This window comes from Rutilus rutilus (assembly GCF_951802725.1).
Source record: "Rutilus rutilus genome assembly, chromosome: 5".
In the NCBI taxonomy this organism is placed as follows: Eukaryota; Metazoa; Chordata; class Actinopteri; order Cypriniformes; family Leuciscidae; genus Rutilus; species Rutilus rutilus.
This window is the reverse complement of record NC_140213.1, coordinates 35,981,805-36,001,367: the sequence shown is the minus strand read 5'-3', so window position 1 is coordinate 36,001,367 and position 19,563 is coordinate 35,981,805. Positions and strand designations below refer to the sequence as shown.

Sequence of the window (19,563 nt, the reverse complement as noted above, 5' to 3'; positions counted from 1 at the left end):
CTAACTCTCTTCTGACTGAGCGCACATTACCATTCATCGGGCTAAATGTATCTACAAGCCGGCACATTGTATCCGCCTACTCTACCTGGATCAGTTCATCCTGCCTTTATCACTGATGTTTGAGGCTGACGTCTGTTTGTTTATGTTGTAATGAAAGCAGCGCAGCCCACTCTTCACAGAGAAAAGGATTTGATATGATCTCTCCCATCCTATTGTGCACACCACGCTCACTGAGGTAGAGTTCACAAGCATGACAGAGCTACAAAAGTTAGTTTGTTGTGTGCCATTTTGGTGAGTATGTGGGTGATGAAGGTTTGCGGAATCCCTCCTTATTAAAACACTAAAACCATTATCCTTGTGTTTTGTGGGTTTCCATGGTGACATGGTCAAAAAAACCGCACAAAAACAGAGTATGTATGAAAAGGAAAGAGGCAAAGTGCAGTGATGGAATTGCTGAAGAATCGTGGGAAAAATGATGGAAGTATTGTGAAATGGAAGTGCAGTACTGGGGCCTCTGAGGACGGGGTTGTGTCTTAATATATTATTTCTGGAGGGCAAGGGACTGAAGAAAGTGTCATGCAGTCTGTAAATGGTCCAATTCTTTTTTGATTTATCAGACACGTCATGAAAACAATGTAGCATTCTCTGGTGGCGAGATAAACGCAGGATGCCATTTGTGAGGGATGCTCATGATTAGCTCGGCGAAGCTATCTCTGCGGTGCGCGGTGTGAACACACGCTCGGAGATAATGTGTTTGTTCATTAGGGATGACTTCGAAAGTGTACTTTTTTAAATAAACGGTAATCTTTGCTTTATAGCTATGCTGAGAAGAAACAAAAAGAGATAATGCAACTCTTTGCAAACACTTTGGACACTATGATGTAAAATGCATTATTTGTGTTACATTCAACGTTGCAGTAAGATGATGAAATCTGTAAGACTGAATAGTTTTTCGAAAAAAATATTTTTTTTACATTTTCTGAAGAAAAGTGATGTTTGCCAGTGCAAAACTAGCTGCATTATTCTAGAATTTTGCTATGGCGTCTTGGGTAGTTTCTAGGTTTCTTTAGCTAAGAGGTTGCTAAGGTGTTCTAAGTGGTTATATATATATATATATAAAGTATATATATAAAACTTTTTTTAAGGATAAGGCTAAATGGATAAGCACAATTATTAACATGGCATAAGCTAGAAGAGGAAACAGGGCTTGTTTCATTGCAACAATTCATTGCACAACACTGTGGTCAACACAAACCATGTTTATCTTTGTTGCAAATGAAACCTTTTTGAGAACCGCTGCATTTGATATTGCTCGTCTCCCTGCTTCAATAAGTCTAGTTCTATTTGCCAGTTGAAAATCATAAATTCAATCACTTAGTTACTAAGTAACAACACACACTATTCAACAAGCCACACGATTTGAGATACCATTCAAGTCCATAGCACAAAAGCAGGATGAGTTTCTCCAAGCCATTAACCTTTACACCATAATAATGGAGATGCAAACACAGCTAATGAAAAACAAGAAGTTACAGTCCTTATCTTGCACAGGCTGTGTTCCATCAAACTGAATCAAAAGTCCAGCCACTATTATCAAAGACTTTAGGCTTTCTTCTTCCAGTAATACATTTCTCTAGACACATTAATTTCAACCACAAGAACATGAATAATCAGGTTAGGGTAGAGTACCTGTTGGGGAACCCTCCAGGACCTCCCCAGAGTAGCGTGGCTCCTTGAAGACTGGTCTGTTGTCATTCTGGTCAATAACAGACACGTCCAAGTCTACTGGTCCCTCTACCAACTTTCCACTTAGGTCAGTGGTGGATACCTGGAGCTATGGGAGAGAGAAAGACAGAAAAGAAAGTGTTTCTTCAGTTGCTTTCCATGTCAGGCATTAGAGATTTCACATATGTGATGTCAGACGATTCACATCTTAAAGAGAAACCCGAAGAACACTTTAGATGGATGACAGGATTTTTGTAAAAAGGAGCATTAACATATTGTGCTGTCAGCTGAAGAAATCTTCACATAATCATGTAAACAGAAAACAAGATTTAATATCCAGAGAGATGTTTTACATTTCACGTTGTTCCTTCTTTAACCATTTCCTCACCAATATGACACAGAAAGGTGTTTCTTTCAATATGGACACTTTTGGCCTTACTATAAAACATACTTTTCACTGGTTTATACAGTATTACTTGCATACTATCAATAATCCCAGAACCACCATGAACAAATGTCATTTCCACATCCGTCCTCATGTGTTTGCAATTTGAATATAACAATGCATTTAAAAGTTGATGCCGCCTCACCAACGGACGTCGCTCAAATGCCTCTGGGCGCAATTGGATAGACCTAACCAATCAGAGTGATCGTCATCGTGTAAAGCCCGCCCCAACGTTTCTGATTGGTGCCGCGATTTCGACGGATTAGAAATGGGCTTGAATGAGCTCTTTGCCAAACTACTTGTAGAGCAAATGTAAATTTGCCGGAAGTTGTCTGGGTTTTCCCAGGCTAGTATGTATTGTCAATGTCCTTAATATTTTTAGAGAATTTTCATATTTTTAAGATGTTGAAAGACAGTTGAAATGAAATCTGCAAAATGAAGCCTTTCGAAAAGTAGATTTTTAAAGATATAGTTGAAATTTTAGTGTAAGAAGAAAAGTTTAAATCTATCAATAAAATATGCTGATGCAATCAACCCCTGTGACATAAAAGTGGCTATAACTGAAGAAACACCTACACATGTACAGACCAAACAACTGAAAGAAAGCTTTAGGATTGCCTCATGGGTAATGGCCACCTGTGCTGCCTGTGGTCAGCAATTATTGAAAGACCTGAGTGGAGATGAGTGTTTGTCTGTGATTGTGGCTGATTTGCAGTATGAGAGCCTGTCAGCTCTAATGGTGCTGAGGAGAAGAGATACAGAGGAAGAACAGATTACTAGCTTACAGAAATACACTCATATTTTTTAAAGGCACTGCACTATTTAAATAAATTGCTTGTCTGATGATAAAACTGGCTTATATATTGAATATTCATGCCATATTGATGATAAGCAATGTTTGATTAAGTATGACTTTTTACTATTTATTTCACCATTAAGACTGAAAATAGTGAGAAAATATGACTGACCCCAAACTTTGACCGGGACTGTAAATATTGCTGTTTATTACCATATTATTATATTGTTGCTTATAAATTATTAAATTAAATTATTAAATACATCTTTTCATTTAGATGAAAGTGTATTTTTTACTGTATTTTTTCAATGAACATTCTGAATCTACTTAAAAACACACTGAAAAATACTGAGGTTTCTGGGATGAGAAGCCATGTATAACCTCGGCTAAAATCAGTGTTTTAAAGTTCATTTTCAGGTTCTATGTGAATACAGATTGGTGTGATTGTAAGTTCACCCAAAAACAAAAATGGTGTCATCATTTCCTCACCCTCATGTCATTCCAAACCTGCATGACTCACTTTCTTCTACGGAACACGCACAAAAAAATATATATATATTTTTCGAAGAATGTAATAGAGGTCTGGCAACGACATGAGGGTGAGTAAATGTTGACAGAAATTTCATTTTTGAGTGAACAATCTTTGTTTTTCCACAGCTTTTCCACATTATCCAATTTTCTCAGCTTGTTTCAGCCTAAATGGTCCAAAAAATCCTCACTAAGAAGCAAAGAGCCGAACCACAGAGTCCAAGGTTACTGAAAAAGACGTAAAACGGTTGGAGAGAATGGATTCATAAACAGAAATGGGAATCTGTACACAAGCTTAAAAACAGGTAGACAAAACAGTGGGTCGTGTGGGGAAAATGAGAATGCATATGAAAAATAAGAACAGCGCGGGGATATGTTTGAAAGTGTGACAGAAGGGATGTGCGAGAACAAAAGGAGCGAAATAAGATTTATCTGCTTTTCACAGTGTGAAGTTTCACAAGGGCCCACCTGAGAGTGCAGTGATGGTGGAGGCTCTACATCTGCCTCGCTTCTGTGCCTCAATATCTCAGCCCCACCGCCTCAGAACCGGGCCTCCCCAAAGCCCACATCACTTATTCATTCCTCCCATCTCCTAGTGCTGCCGTAACCGTGTGCGTTCCGCACACCCCCGGGAGGTGTGCATCGCAAAGCAAAAAAGGCATAACGCACAGCACGTCCTGTCTCTCTTTCTCAAACACAAACACGCACACTTGTACGCCAAACCGAATACCCCAGGCCAGACATGTTACTGCTTACACGACACTCCTGAGCAAGTAGCCCGTGAAACACATTAACCGGATGCAAATCATTGTCTAATAAAAGAGCTCAGAACTCCCCTACTGGGCAGCTCTAACACTACCCTGTAGAGTTATGTTTTATGTGCGCACTGGTAAACTATGCTGAAGCAACACTTTGAACTTTATGTTTCAGTTCAAACTTTATGTATCAGATATAAAGAGTGTGTGCTGACAGACTTATTTTCCTATGTGTTAATATAAAAAAATATATAAAAACATCAACAAAAATGCAGTAATTTATGTATATATACATACATACATACAATCACTGTTTCCACTCAAATTAACGGAATTATACTTTAAACGGCACAAATGTTTTCAACATTGATTATAAGAGCACCAGGTCTACAAATGAAAATTTCTGAAGGATCATTTGACACTGAAGACTGGAGTAATGGTGCTGAAAAATCACAAAAATAAAATAATTATTATTATTTATATGTAAAATATATATATATATATTATTTTAAATTTGTAATAAAATCTCCTGATATTAGTGTTTTTACTGTTTTAATATATTTTTGATCAAATTAATGCAGCATTGTATCTATATATCTATTTATATATACATTTTTATCTATCTAAGCAACGGTGGAAGGGCCTGACAGAATGCTTAAAACATTACGAATAAAAAATAAAATAAAAATCAATAGAGAAATAAACAATTTGTCACAAAGCCGTCAATATTTGTAAAGATCTACTTCTAAAAGCTCCTGGAAAGGCACCGGTTTCATAACGTGACTCACAACTTCCCTGGCTCTGAGCGGAAACATTAAGAGCTCAAATTAGCTGCTCATAACTCCTATAGCTGCGTTAACGGATGATGAGACTCCCCTCCCTTCTCACCCCAGTGGAAATGACCAATGATAGCACTTGCCATTTTGCATTACCCTAAGAGCCCATCAGGAATGATCCATTACGCAGAGTGGCCAAAACGGGGGAGTTCCTCTCTCAGCCAGCACATTACCCGAGCTCTGCGATCGCTGCCAGTAATGCATGACATCACTCTCATCTGCTCTCTCTGTCTCTCACGGAAGCATAGGTCAGACTCTTTGTCTGGCCGCAACCAGTGCAGTCATGAGTCCGCTCAACAGATATCATGCTCTTAATGCCCACATCAGAGTTTATAGCACTAATGGTTCGATTCATCATCATAGCCTGCTGCTCTCCACACTGGCGTTCACAGAGAGAGAGAACATTCACTAGGGTTCACACAGACTAGTCGATTAGTTCTGCCACTAGTTGGATGTGCTTTTAAGAGTGTGTAAACACCCTCTACGCATCTTAAATGAGTAACTGTTGGGTCAGGGATCTTGTATAAAAATCCACTCTATCCTAACGCTGGGATCCCTTGGGACTCTCTTGCACTGGGGTAAAAAAGTCTGAGAAAACACTGAAAATCTGCACATTCAAAATCTCTAAAGGTTTTCAAAGACTTATATTATATATATAAAATCTAATTGTTATATAAAGACATATAATCTATCCTGTAGCTCAGACAGTAGAGTGCTGGCGCTTGCAACGCCAAGGAAATGGGTTTGATTCCCAGGGAAAGCAAGAAATGTAAGCTTAGCGTTAAGTTCTGCCAGGAAGACTCAATCAGCGCGTCATGAATTAACTCACTTCTAACCAATCATGTGTTAACACTCTCAGTATAAAAGAATGGTACTTACATCCGTCTGAGTTCGCAGATACTGACGGCGCCAATTACCTCCATCCTCCCCAACCACCTCCAAGATGGTCCTTTCCCTCCATCCTCCCCACCACCACCACCAGGATGGTCCCTTCCTTTACCTCCAGGGGGTCGGCTGCGCCCCTGCCTTCATCTTCAGGCGGGATTTGCAGATTCCGTTACCCTCGCATTGCTTGCTAAGGATGGGGCCTACGCCAAAAACTATGCTTGCTGAGCTATTAATAAATTTACTCTTGTTATATCATTTTATCTCCCGAGTCTTTCTGGTAGAACTGATAAGAATGTAAATGTGTACCTTGAAATGCAATGTAAGTCGCTTTGGATAAAAGCGTCTGCCAAATGCATAAATGTAATGTAAATATAAGTATAAAGCTGTAATTGTGAGACAAACACGCTCATCAAATATGATACGAAGTCACAATAATGATAAATAAGGTTGCAGCTGCAAAGTATATTTTCAAATTTGGATTCAAAAATTCACAAATGGTTAATACAAAATATATATTTTTTCAAATGTCAAATGTTTTGGAAGTCTGAAACAAGCTGTTTTTGCATGTTAGTTTCAGTAAATGGAGTTGTGAAATTTACAGCATTTAGAATAAATTAAAGTATTTAAAGGGAAAGTTCATCCATTTTTTTTATAAAAAAAATAATAAAAAAAAACAGTGACATCTCAAAATATCTTGTTCACAGAACAAATAAAGTCATGAACTTTATATAAAGTAAATGAACTTTTAAAAAGTAAAATGTCCTTTTAATTTCCAAAGATCCAGGAAAATGTGATTTTCATGACAGAAAATCTTGTCAGCCTGAACTGTCGAAAAACATATGTATGCCTTTTAAATCTTTTAGATATGTATGCCTATTAAATCCAAAGCTAAACAACATTCATAGCGACTTAAGCTACAGCAAGTTTGTCGCACACATTACAGCATACATCAAACATCATTACACCCCATCAGACCCCCTGGTGTGGCTCATTTTCTGTAAAACAGACGTGTCAGCGCACTACAGGAGCACGCTGAGTTCTGGGCCTCATTTTCTGGAGAAGTATGCACACACGCATCCATTGTATCAGCTATGCAATCATGCGTATATGGGAGCAGGACAAAACTTACATAAGCCGACTTCAAAAAGTAGCACCCTTCGCATATCCAGAAGCCTCATTCCCTTAAAAGCACCTTTGATATCCTAGTCTGTCTTCCCACAGAGACACGATCCTTAACTGGCAGTGTTTGCCATTCATGCTGCTGTTGTTTTCATCCTATTGCCCTTCCTTTCTGCTGCCTGCACTTTCTGACTCTCATCTAAGGGGTGTTTACATCCCTGTCAAGTGAACTTATACCCCGCTGGTCTTCACACGGCCCTTGTGAACCCTGAGACACGGGAGACAGACAAGTGCTCTCTCTCCTCTCATCACAGTCAAAACGTCCTCAGATAATCCACTACAAAACAAATGGCACAAACACACTGAAATCACTCTATTCTGAGGAAAATAGTGGACTGACAGGGGCAGTCACTGGATTTTGACTAGGGCAGTAGCAGAAAAACAAGCGTTGTTCAATGTTGTTGATGCATTTATTTTTTGACAATACATTTTTTGGTTTAGTTGAGTTCTGAAAACGATCGGAAGCTTCAGAACCGACTCATATATGATCAGAACTGCAGCTTACAGTAAATGCTTCTTTCACTAAGAATAAGCAGAGCATTTGTTTATGAGTTAATCACGGAGAAAGACCCTATTCACGGACATTTTGTTCATTAACTCTTTCCCCTCCAGTGTTTTTCAAATAAAAGTTGCCAGACACCGCTAGCATTTTTGATCACGTTCCCAAAAATGTCATGGCCCCCAGAATATTTTGTTGTATGAATATATGAACATGCAATATGTCAAAAGAAAGTACCCTCTGCTTTAAAAAAAATTGTATTCTAGCTTCATGCATTCTTTTTTAATCAACACTTGATTGTGGGTAACTTTCACAAAAAGCAATATTTTGAACAAAAAGCTAAGTAAATAGTTTTTTTTTTTTTTAGATTACAATGTAAGCAATGTTTTTATTGCTTGTTTCTGCTCCTTTTTTGTCTGTGTTTAGATGCGTAATAGCGCCCCCTACCGTTTAATAGTGAAAATTCCGTCAAGGGCTGGGAAGCATTGTTTTCAAAATACTGTCAATGGTGGGGAAAGAGTTAATAAAACATAGGCGGAATGCTTAACAAAAGTTCACAAATTTACTGAACTGCAAATTTTCGTTTCTTATGAATTTATATGTCATATAACATTACAGTTACACAAATGTCATTCAATTCAATTTAATTCCTATGATTCAATTTCAAATTGCAATTTTGCATCCTGTTTGGACTGTAATGGAATTTTAAAGACAACCCTGGTTTCCACACAAATGAGTTTTCTTTCTGTAACATCAAACTAAACACATTAACAACTGAAATTATCATAATGAAAATGCAATAAAAATACTATAACCAATTGACAGCTCTAGTTTTTAGTGCTGTAGTGCTTAGCAGGGTGAGATGGACCACTTTACATTCAGAGCAGGCATCTGGCCATTGACTTGCAGTCTGGTTGTTACGCAGCCAGTGTCAGTCTGTCTGTTTTGCTTAGACCACATCTGTCCACATTTCTTCTGTGTGAATTTACAGCCTTACTTGTGACTTCATCTTACTCCCAATCTTGCTTCCCGCTCTCTTTATGTCTATGCTGAATAATCACAAAAAAGGATCACAGATGTCACATTATTTGCCAATACTATGCAAATAATATTCACCCATATTCTTTCCCACTAGAGCTTTCTTCAATATATGCATTGCCCTTTCATCAATATGAAGAGAGGGTTTCTTACAATAGCATCATGAGTATATTTAAAGGGATAGTTCGCCTGAAAATAAAAATCCTGAAAATTAAAAACCACTTACTTTAACAATCTTTCTTACATTGCACTCATATTTGCTTGTTAATAGTAGAAGATTCTCCAAGATGATCTTTTCCATACAATGAAAGTGATTAGGGACAATACATCTCAAGCAAGATACTTAAGGCAAGATTTTAAGTGAACATCATGAAATTGTGTAAATGATGACAGAATTGTATTTTTGGGTTACCTGTCCCTTTAAATCTGTAACCAAATCCATACCAGCACCAGGGGGTTCATTAATGGCAATGTCAACTGCCTCACCTGAGATGGGAGTTTCACCAAATCTAACAGAATATAACAGAGAAATGAGTGTAAGTGTGCGAGAGAAAGTAGAGCTTGCTCGTACCGCAGCCACGCTCCGATTTCCCTTCGCTCCTCCATCGTGTCCACATTCATTTTACATTCCAGTCTTCTGCCTTTCAAGTTTCACGGTTAAATAAACGTCTGAGATCTTGGTGTGCTAGCAAGCAAAAATATCGATACATATTGGTGTTTATTTTCATTATGTGCTGTGAATGATAGATTGACAAAAGCTTTTTGAGTCTTGTTAACTCGACTTGTCCTCACTCTGCAGGCGAGGGTGACTTTTGCCACGCCGCTCACATGGAATGCAGACAACACACTGCGACACAAAAATGAACTATAAACCTATTTATCAACGTGATCTGACTTTTGCAATACATGCATTTTTGAAGCAGCACAAAATACTGAAGTGAACTAATCACACAGTGCTTGAAAATGTCTATTGGGAATCCAATAGACAATCAATTTGGGATTGATGTAGAATGAACGGGGCCTAATCACGCAGCATGAACAGTTCAGTTCTGTAAAGCTGACTCAGTCTGGAAATTTAAGAAGTTGATGCTTAAATTGAATAGAGTCATCTTTAAATGGTAGGCTATGCCATGTTTCAGTAGTGTATTAGTCATAAGCAAAAAGATAGAATAACCAGATTTTAGACATAATATTGACAATGCAGTATGTTTTTGTTCTACATTTTGCCAATAAAATAGTTCCTAACAAACACAGCAGAACAGATCTCAGAGCAACACACAGCGGTGTTTCGTTCCTGAATGAATCCATATTTTGAACAAATCATTTAAATTAAATGACTCACTCATTGAGCACTCACCTACTGGCAAATACTGCCCCTTAAAAGAAAAAAAGGCAGTTCAAATTTGAAATCAACCCAAACAAACACAGCCCTCCCTTCATTGCACGCAACACAAGGGTGGATGTCTCTTTATCAAACCAGAAGCAAAGCAAAATAATGTGAAAAAAGCGATGACGAACGAACAACAAGGAATCTAATTAATATACAGTACACAAGAGTATAAGCAAGAGTTTGTTGTTAGTCGCCAGCAAACCTGTCCTGTTACTAGGCATGTGCCGGTATCAAATTTTCATGCTGCGATTAATTGATTGAGCTTTTATCACGGTATACGGGCACAAGAGAAATGGATGGATTGGGGGGATGTAAAAAAAAAAAAAACTTGCCTCAAAATAGGTGTAATTGTGATTCTCAAAACATTTGGTAACTAAACAGAATTGTATTAAGTTTAGTGACAACATGTTAGAATGTTTACATGGTACAATGACTGGTAGGCTACTGTTTGTATTATTGCTTAACACAATTTTCACGATTTCAATTCAATTCTTGGATTTGATTTCAATGTTGATTCAATATTGACTCATTTGGATAAATATTAGGTTTGCTACAGTAGATAGCCTACATGTTAATTTTTCTGAAGAAAAAATACATCTCACATAATGCTGTAAACATACAGAGAGCCCTGTCAGCTGGTATTATTAAAGGTTAAAAATAACAAATTAAATTAAATATAATGCGGTTCTCATTATAATAACAATTATGTAATGACACAAGTACAAATATAATAAATATGTAATATAGTGCACATATTTAGCAAAATACTCCTCTCTATAGCTATAACTAACGTGCTGGTCATTAAATGGCTTTCCTGAGGTAAATGTTCTGTGACATAATTGTTGTCCTGCAGTTTTATTGACCTCTTTCCGTGGCTGAAAAACACTGATTGATCGATATTATGTATGAGGCAAATACATTTCAGTAAGTTGTACTGTATCTTTAAATAAAAAGTAACAAATGATCGGTTTACTTCAACCAGAGCCCGTCTACGGAGAGCCTGCCCACTCCCTATTAAGTCCTATTGTACCGAATTTTGGTTGTAGTTCCACCAGAGTTCCACTGGGGGCGATCGCCCATGAGTGCAAAATGAATGGGAGTCTATGGGGCTAGACGGCTCAATTTGTCTCTTTCACCCGATTGCCGTGGAGAAATCTCAGATTTGATTGTAGGTTTTGCAAGTCCAACATGGGTTATAGGTCGAAAGTTGAATGAACGAGTACTTATGTCCTTTCGATTTCTTACAGGTTGAGTTGTTGTTGCCCATAACACGCTAGCATTCTGCTAATGAACGCTGATTGGTCAGTGAAGGACTGATTACGACCAGAGATACCGCTTGATGGCATCGTGGCATCCGAACCGGGACCAGAAACAAACAAAATAAAAACTCTTCTAGCACGTGTGTTTACCTGTCAGCTGTGTTGTCGATGCCTCGAGAGTAAAGAAAGTGCAGAGCGCGAAAGCACCAAAGTGACTGAAGGATTGCCGTAAAGCAGTATCTCTGGTCGTACGATGTGTATGACGTCAATGACACTTTAAAATACTTTTTAAAGCAAATAAGTGACTCTAAAAAATCTAACACCCAGCAATGTGTAATTTCTTTGCATCTCCTTTCGAATACAATATTCAAATTACTAGACAAAAAATTGTATCCTGAGAAAAGTGGATTTTGATGGCTGTAGCGCCATAGACCTCCATTCATTCTGCACTCGTCCTGTGAGCGCCCTCATTTGGAATCAGAATGGAACTGCAACCAGTTCAGAAGCCGGAAGTGTACTGAGAGTGAAACTTCTCGCTATATTAGACATTCTCTGCTTCAACTGATGCGCTACTGCGATCTGTCACGTCACATTTACAAGCGCCAAAACGGTATTTATTGTCTGAATTTCATAATAAAATGGACAGAACCTGAGAGCTGAGAATTTGTTTCATATCATAAGTAACCTGCTCTGTCTAGTCTGTCAGTGTCAGTGTCCTCTTTGCTCCGTGATTTTTCTCTGTGTGAGAAAATGTGTGGCGCGAGAGCGTGTGAAAAGTGTCAATTGCATGAGTCTCACGCTGAATGCGTAGAGTTGGCAGCCCTGCTTTTAGAAGGGGGATAAATCAACGGCAGCGTTCCGCCGTGCTTCTTCTCCATGTGAGGATTGTTTACATTAGACTAGAGTACTGCGCCGCATGCACACCGTGCTTCATGTGGGGATTGTTTACATCAGTGCGCACGTGTTTTGCGCATACGCAGTGTTTGTTTAAAGGTTGTATCAGTGATTTCAGGCCGCGATTTATCGCATTACCGAATACCGACACATGTCTACCTGTTACTATCTAACATTACAACAACTGCATATTTTGGTTCTGTGAAACATAGTAAAACCAATGTTACTCACGTATGAAGCAGAAACAAAGCAAACTCTGAGTCCGTTTTCAGTCCTTTGCGCTTAGGTCTCTCCAGCGCTGGAAAGCTTTTCTAATATTAACGCGGGTCCTAAAGCTCTTGCCTGATCATAACACTTCTTTTTCCAGTGATATTCCTTTTCTCTTTTGCAATGTCTCTCAGCCAACTCTCTTTCTACAGTCTTTCTTCAAATCTCCCTCTTGCTCACTCTCTCTCCTCCCCAGTAGTGTTAATCACCACGCAACCCACGAATTGCATAGTGCCCCACAGGTTTAAGGGGCCCCCTGCTGACCAAGCAAATAAATCAGCTGATGAGTTGACCTTATTTATTATATTTAAACATTGCAGTGACAAAATTTAGAATTCTGCAAACATTGTTTGTTGATCAATGTTTATATGTGAAAAAGTCTAAATTAAATCTGCTCATCATTTAAAGCAATCCTGTCTCTTCTTGGATTAAACTGCTCGATTCATGATTCTTAATGAACGTCTGGAAGCGTCAGAGTTTCAATTCACTCACCTACTGGCAAATACTGCCCCTTAAAAGAAAATGTAATTTCTGACATGGTTCAGGACTTAAAATAATATGGATGTCAATACATCAAAATAGCCTATGTAATCGAGATTAATATAATGATTTTGTATTTTTTATGTGTGTTGAGGGTTGCAATAATGAACATTTAACTTGTGCCCTTTTTCTTGGTTTGGGCCACTGCCCCTCAAAATGTCTGTGTACGTCCCCACATTTCATCTACTAACATCTACGAACAAGAACCTCACATTTTAGCCTTGAAACTGTTTTTTTTTTTTTTAAGTGATGTCAAAATAATAAATGATTATATGCATTTTATTTGCTCAGTGAATAATTCTAGATACCTTATTATCCAAATTGTTTAGATTTTTAAAATGCACATTAGCTTATTTTCCGTCAACTGATTCAAATTTACAACAGTGCATAAAAATTCAGTCAGATTTTCAATGGTCTGAACAAAAATGGCAGACAGGCAAAATGGAAAATGGAAATTCATTCATAACCACTGTATACAAAGCATCACTGCGCTTAAAAACAGCTCTATGAAAGATAATAACTTGTTATAATTGATTATGAATATTTGGATCAGTTAATATAATTGACTTAATGTTGTAAATTAATATTACAATCAATTAACCTGTTTGTCCCGTGAAGACTCAGGATTAATTGTAGGGATGTCCCGATCAGGTTTTTTTGCCCTCGAGTCCGAGTCATTTGATTTTGAGTGTCTACCGATACAGAGTGCCGATCCGATACTTCTATAATACATAAAAAAAGAATAAAGAAGAGCGAAAAAACAGATCCAGGATGTTCCTTATTTTTGATTTAATTCACCTTATTTTAACATTCAACAACTCTGTTAACAAACAGAGCACTTCTGTGAGGTAGCTTGAACAATCAAGTAATAAATAACATAAATTCTTCACTTTTGCAGGGCTTGAATTTCGGTGCGGGAATGCGGGGATTGCGCATAATTTAAACCATTCCCGCAAGGTTAGCTTTTATAGTGCGAGAAATTCCCGCACAAATATATTTGCTTTATCTCGCAGCAAAAAAAAAAAAAAAAAAAAAAAATCACAGATGCGAGAAAAAAATATGTCAAACTGTCTTTTATTTTCGAATTTAATTCCTCAATCAGCGCTGGACCGGCATTCTCTGTCTTCCGCTGAGCCCTGGCTGTAGACAGATCATTTGTTTCACGCTATCAATGCAGTGGTCTGCGTTGTGCTGATCTTTTTCACACTATCGAGTGTAGGTGCAGCATTCTAACATTTTGAGTCATAATGAGCTGTTTGTGAAGAAAATATCCGCTTCCAAATTATGTCATTTTAATCAAGAAACTGAAACATTAAAAAACATTTTGCTCTTTATGGTGTGCGAGTGGAAAGAAGGAGACGCTTTCACTTGTTTTTACACTTGTTTTTCACTTGGTTTTACACATCTAGAGCGAAAATAAAAGTGCCACAGTGTTAGCAAAGCCAGTAATGTGCTTTTAGGAACTGCACTCCTAACTCTTACTGTCATCACAGTAGTAAGTTTCACAGAAGGAAATGTATGTTTTTCTTAATGAAAACTAACATCTCTACCTTGTCAGGTTTGAGCCTGTTTCTGTTCTCATCAAGGACGTTTGCAACGGCGCTAAAAAGTCTCTCACTGTCCACAGAGCTGCAGGGGGCACTGAGATACTGGGTTGCAATAGCAGCCATAGAATACCTCCAGACAGCAGACATACTCGCGCTTTCAGCTTCAAGCTGCTTCCGTGTTCTACTTTGCCGGCATTTAACCAATAGCGTCTCTGCAACAAAGTAATGTCATGCCGCACGCGTTGCTGTTTATGTGTGGAGTCAAAAGGGTCTAACTCTGTGCCACCACATATCTATAGATGTGTTAAAAAATAATGAGAATATATACACATAGGCCTATATATCCGAGTCCTGATCGTGTCTGAAACCACGTGATCGGGCCCGAATTTCGATCATGTGATCGGATCTGGACATCCCTAATTGATTGTTTATTAATTCTAAGAAATGTACATTTCTGGGGCATGGGAAATGTCTTTCTTATTTACAGTCCTACTAAGAGCAAGTAGTCAAAATCTATGATTAGAGACTCCAGATATGAGCTTGAAACACGGACAACTTTACGTGTGTCATGAACAAGACTTTATTAACTAGACTAAACACGTAAACTACTCTAACATACATATACAAACAGTTTACCAAGGGAAAGAGAGCTGAAGCAGAATACAGGAAAGCAAGAAGTTATAGCATTTTTTGAAATTCAGCAGATCAACAGCCTTGAGCAAACCATCAGTTTAGTTCTAACACGCCCTTCTTTAAAAGGGGTAAGGATACTTAATGTATCAAATAATGAGACTAAGTTTGATACTTGCATGTCTCGCCCATTTGAATTAAACTGTGCTGATGCAATTGACCCTTCGCTAAGCCACGCCCGAAAACCGCCACTGGCCAATCGTGGCTTAGCAACCGTAACTAGGCGCGGGAGGTCTGGCAAGCTTTCGAGCGAGGGAAACATGCCCAAGCGTTATGCGTATGGATTGTGCAAATCTGATACCCGGTATCCTAAAAGTTTGGACGGGGTGGTGGATTTTGTTCCCTTCCCGAAACCTAAAACCAAAGGGGAGAAATGCCGGGCGTCATCTTCATTTATATAGCATTTTTAACAATGTAGATTGTTCCAAAGCAGCTTTACATTGATAATAGGAAATTAAAAGTAAAGTGTTTTGGCTTTATAGCAGCTCTAGAATAAAGTTATTGTCCAGCTCGTGGATCAAGCAGTGTGATTAAAGGCAAGACGGAGGCTCACTGACATAACTTAACGTTACTTAAAAATATATTTCAGCATTTTGTTAATCGACGGCCAAACTAGAACCCCAATCCGATCGCGACTCTCCCGGTGTTAGTTCTAGTATAAGTAAAAGGTAGTTAGTAAAAGGAGGGAACATCAGGGGGCTTGCCGGAGATCTCCAAGGAAAAGGTTGGTATGCAAACTTAATCAGTTCATAACAGTAACGTTAGTCACTTATGTGACCCACGACGTGTGAGCAGTAGCCTGACGCACTAAAAATATAAGCGGGAGAATGTTATCATTGCAAAGTGGTCAGGCTAATGTCTTGTGTTTATTCCACAATACTTATGGATAAGCTGTTTGATTTATAAATATTAGATTTTCAAATTTCACTCACCCTGCTGTGCATGCACATAGCTGTTCCTCAATTTGTGTGTTTCCCATTTGAATGGTCAGCGTATGAGGCGGCTGCTGCTTGCGCTGGGACCTAACGATCTAGGCTTTAGCTTCAATTTTGATGAAATTATTCTCTAATCGTTTGCATATTATGTCGTGGATATATCCCTCGAATGCATACTGCAGTCCCTTTTGTCTTGCTCTCTCAGATTTTCACCTGTTCGCCAAAAATGACTAATTATCTCCTTGGGAATGTCTGAAACCGGTGCATACATACTGTAATAGACGTGCCAGGTGCAAAAGCTTGACAGGCGTAGCAACAGTAACTAAGGAGGGCGGGGCTTAGCGAAGGGTCAATTTGTTGAGGCTCCAAGTTGATCTTTGCTGATGTGATCTTGATGAGAGAGCACCAGTGGTAGTCAGAGGATCTTTGGTGAATGGAAAGACAAGGCCGCAGCCTGGCACAAGCTTGGGGGTCCTTAGAAACTTGTAGTTCAGCATAATCTTCACGTCAGCATTTCAGAAAGGGACTAAGAGAGCTGATCTTGTGATCAGTGATTTTTAAAGCGTGAAGATGTCACACCCTCTGGAGGTGTGTGAGCCAATGAGAAGTTTTCCCTTTGGAGGGAAATTTTACGAACCCTTGTGTTCTAGCAGGGCATTTGAATATGTAATTTCATTGGGTGTTTAAGAAAAGAATCTTCAAGATTCTTATAACACTAATGTGTCACGAAAGTTAGCAAAATGTAATGTAAATTAACAAATGGGGGACGAAGATTGGAGTTTATAGAGACCAAACATATGATTTTGGTTGACCATAGTATGCAAAAGTCTGAAATATTAACCCAATAGAGTTTACAAGAATACAAAAGCCAAACCACATAAATGGAAAATCATGAGATGGGAAAATTAGATACTTGTTTACACATTTCTCAAGTGGTTATATATAGAATATATAGGATTAACAGGGTTTATTTCTCTTCCTCAGTAAGAATTAAGTAAGCGTCACAGCCCTCTGCAGATTCCTTTTTGGGGTCGTAAAAGGGCTTATCAATCTTAATGATCCTGTAACAGGACACCGGGTTCTGCCAGTGTGTTAGCTTCATTTGGGATGTTAGTTTTGGGGGAAGTTTCATAGACCTTTGTTGGGAAAGTGAGTTTGCTGGATTATTCATTGAATATAATGAATAATTTGTGTGTGTCTGATTGGTCCAGATGCTACTTATGTTAGGCATTAGAAAGAGATGAAACGAAAAATGCCATACAGATGGTTCACTTCAGAGATGCAAGTGATTTCTTGATTCACATTCATTCATATATCGGTTGTATAAGGTTTTAGAGGTTGTAACCCTCATGTTTTCACAAGCAAAATCCTACGCTGCATGCACAACGAGACTGTTGTTAACATTGCTTGATGCTGGACAGTGTTTACTGTGGTATTTTCAAATTGCGGTAATAAAATACACATTTAATGATCATTAAAATATGAAACGGTAATACTAATCGTCTGGAATTTTATCATGGTTTATCGTCAAACTGGTAACCCCTACTATGTACATGCTATGTCAATATTCTATGTACAACATCAAAGGCCACATGCAACTGTTTGGCCTTTAATTATGCAAATCAGTAACCATATTTATTATTCATTATATTAGAACATCACTAAGCAACAAGAAATCAATGAGACTTGTGTTGTGGGTTTGTGTGCCATGAAGGTTGTTATCTGCTCTGAAGGATGGAAATTATCATGAGCTGTCTAGTGCACACTGCGCACACCATTACACTGCTACAATATACCTGAGGTGACTGAGTCATGACACAATGATGCAATTAAGAAATCTGGTCACGCATCCAGTACAAACAAACACTTTAAATGATGCATTTGTCTTACTACACCTCATTAGCTGTGTTTATAATCAGACTATTGTTTCCATTAAGACAATTATTAAGTTGCAATGTAATTGAAAATTGCTGTTTACCTTACTATGAATAATTACAGATTTGAAATAAACATGATTGTATTTAAGACATACTGAGTTTCCAGTTTTTAGTCAGATTATTACGGATATATACACTGTACTCTGACTATGACTCTATCAAAGTTTTCACAATTAATGTTGTGGCATTATTACGGATATAAACACTGTACTCTGACTATGATTAATAAAGTTTTCACTACATTTTGTGGCATAATCAAATCACATTGGAATTCATGCCCTTTGTGAACTACAAAATATGTAATTAAATACTGTACTTGCAAACATGTAAAAATTCCCATGAAGTTATCTGCAAACATATGCAGTGATAACAAAACAACAACAATAGTGTTAACTACTAGAGAAAAGCTTGAATGAAAGCAGTGCAGCAATTACGCCTTGATAAGTCTTGATAAGCATAAGAGTCACATAAGAGAAACAGTTGAAATTTGAAATCAACCCAAACAAACAAAGCCCTCCCTTCATTGCTCCGCCCCAAAAATGCATGAACACGCAACACAAGGGTTGATGTCTCTTTATCAAAGCAGAAGCAAAGCAAAATAGTGTGAAAAAAAGCAATGATGAACGAACGACAAGGAATCTAATGAATATACAGTACACAAGAGTATAAGCAAGAGTTTGTTGTTAGTCGCCAGACAGACAATGACTCTCAAAACTGTCCTGTTACTATCTAACATTACAACAACTGTTGAAATTAGGAAATGTTAGGACCTCTCTGGAAATTACCATTTGAACTCACCATTTGAGAGGCAAAGTCTCACCTCAGAACACATCTCTCCCCCTCTTCCTCACTCCCCCTCTCACATGCTGAGACCACATGTAAATCACCCAAGAAAATGTATAGTTTAATGTGAATGATTATCACAGAGTATTTTTTATGTTTGGTATCATTTAAAATGTCTCAGTGCGACTGGTACAAATGTCTAATTTCCAAATAAGTAAAACAAAAGGTAATAAGGTTTTTAAGAGTTTATGGATAACTGGCACACAAGGAGGGGTTGGCCTCTAGACAAAGGGTCTCCCTACAACCAAAGGTGTAACCCGTCCTTCGGATGAGACGTTAAACCGAGGTCCTGACTCTCTGTGGTCATTAAAAATCCCAGGATGTCCTTCGTAAAAGAGTAGGGGTGTAACCCCGGCATCCTGGCCAAATTTGCCCCTTGGCCTCTGTCCATCATGGCCTCCTAATCATCCCCATATACTGATTGGCTTCATCACGCTGTCTCCTCTCCACCAGTAGGCTGGTGTGTGGTGGGCGTTCTGGCGCAATATGGCTGCCGTCGCATCATCCAAGTGGATGCTGCACATTGGTGGTGGTTGAGGAGATTCCCCCTTCTATGTAAAGCGCTTTGAGGT

General features: G+C 38.4%; 1 protein-coding gene across 1 annotated transcript in view; it reads right to left on the bottom strand.

Annotated features, from left to right (window-relative positions):
- cdh13 (cadherin 13, H-cadherin (heart)) overlaps positions 1–19,563 on the bottom strand; it is a 370,859-nt gene that overhangs the window by 148,774 nt on the left and 202,522 nt on the right. Inside the window, exon 6 of the mRNA XM_084409426.1 lies at positions 1,690–1,834. Coding sequence (XP_084265552.1) covers positions 1,690–1,834 — 145 coding nt within the window. The remainder of the gene's footprint in view (positions 1–1,689; positions 1,835–19,563) is intronic.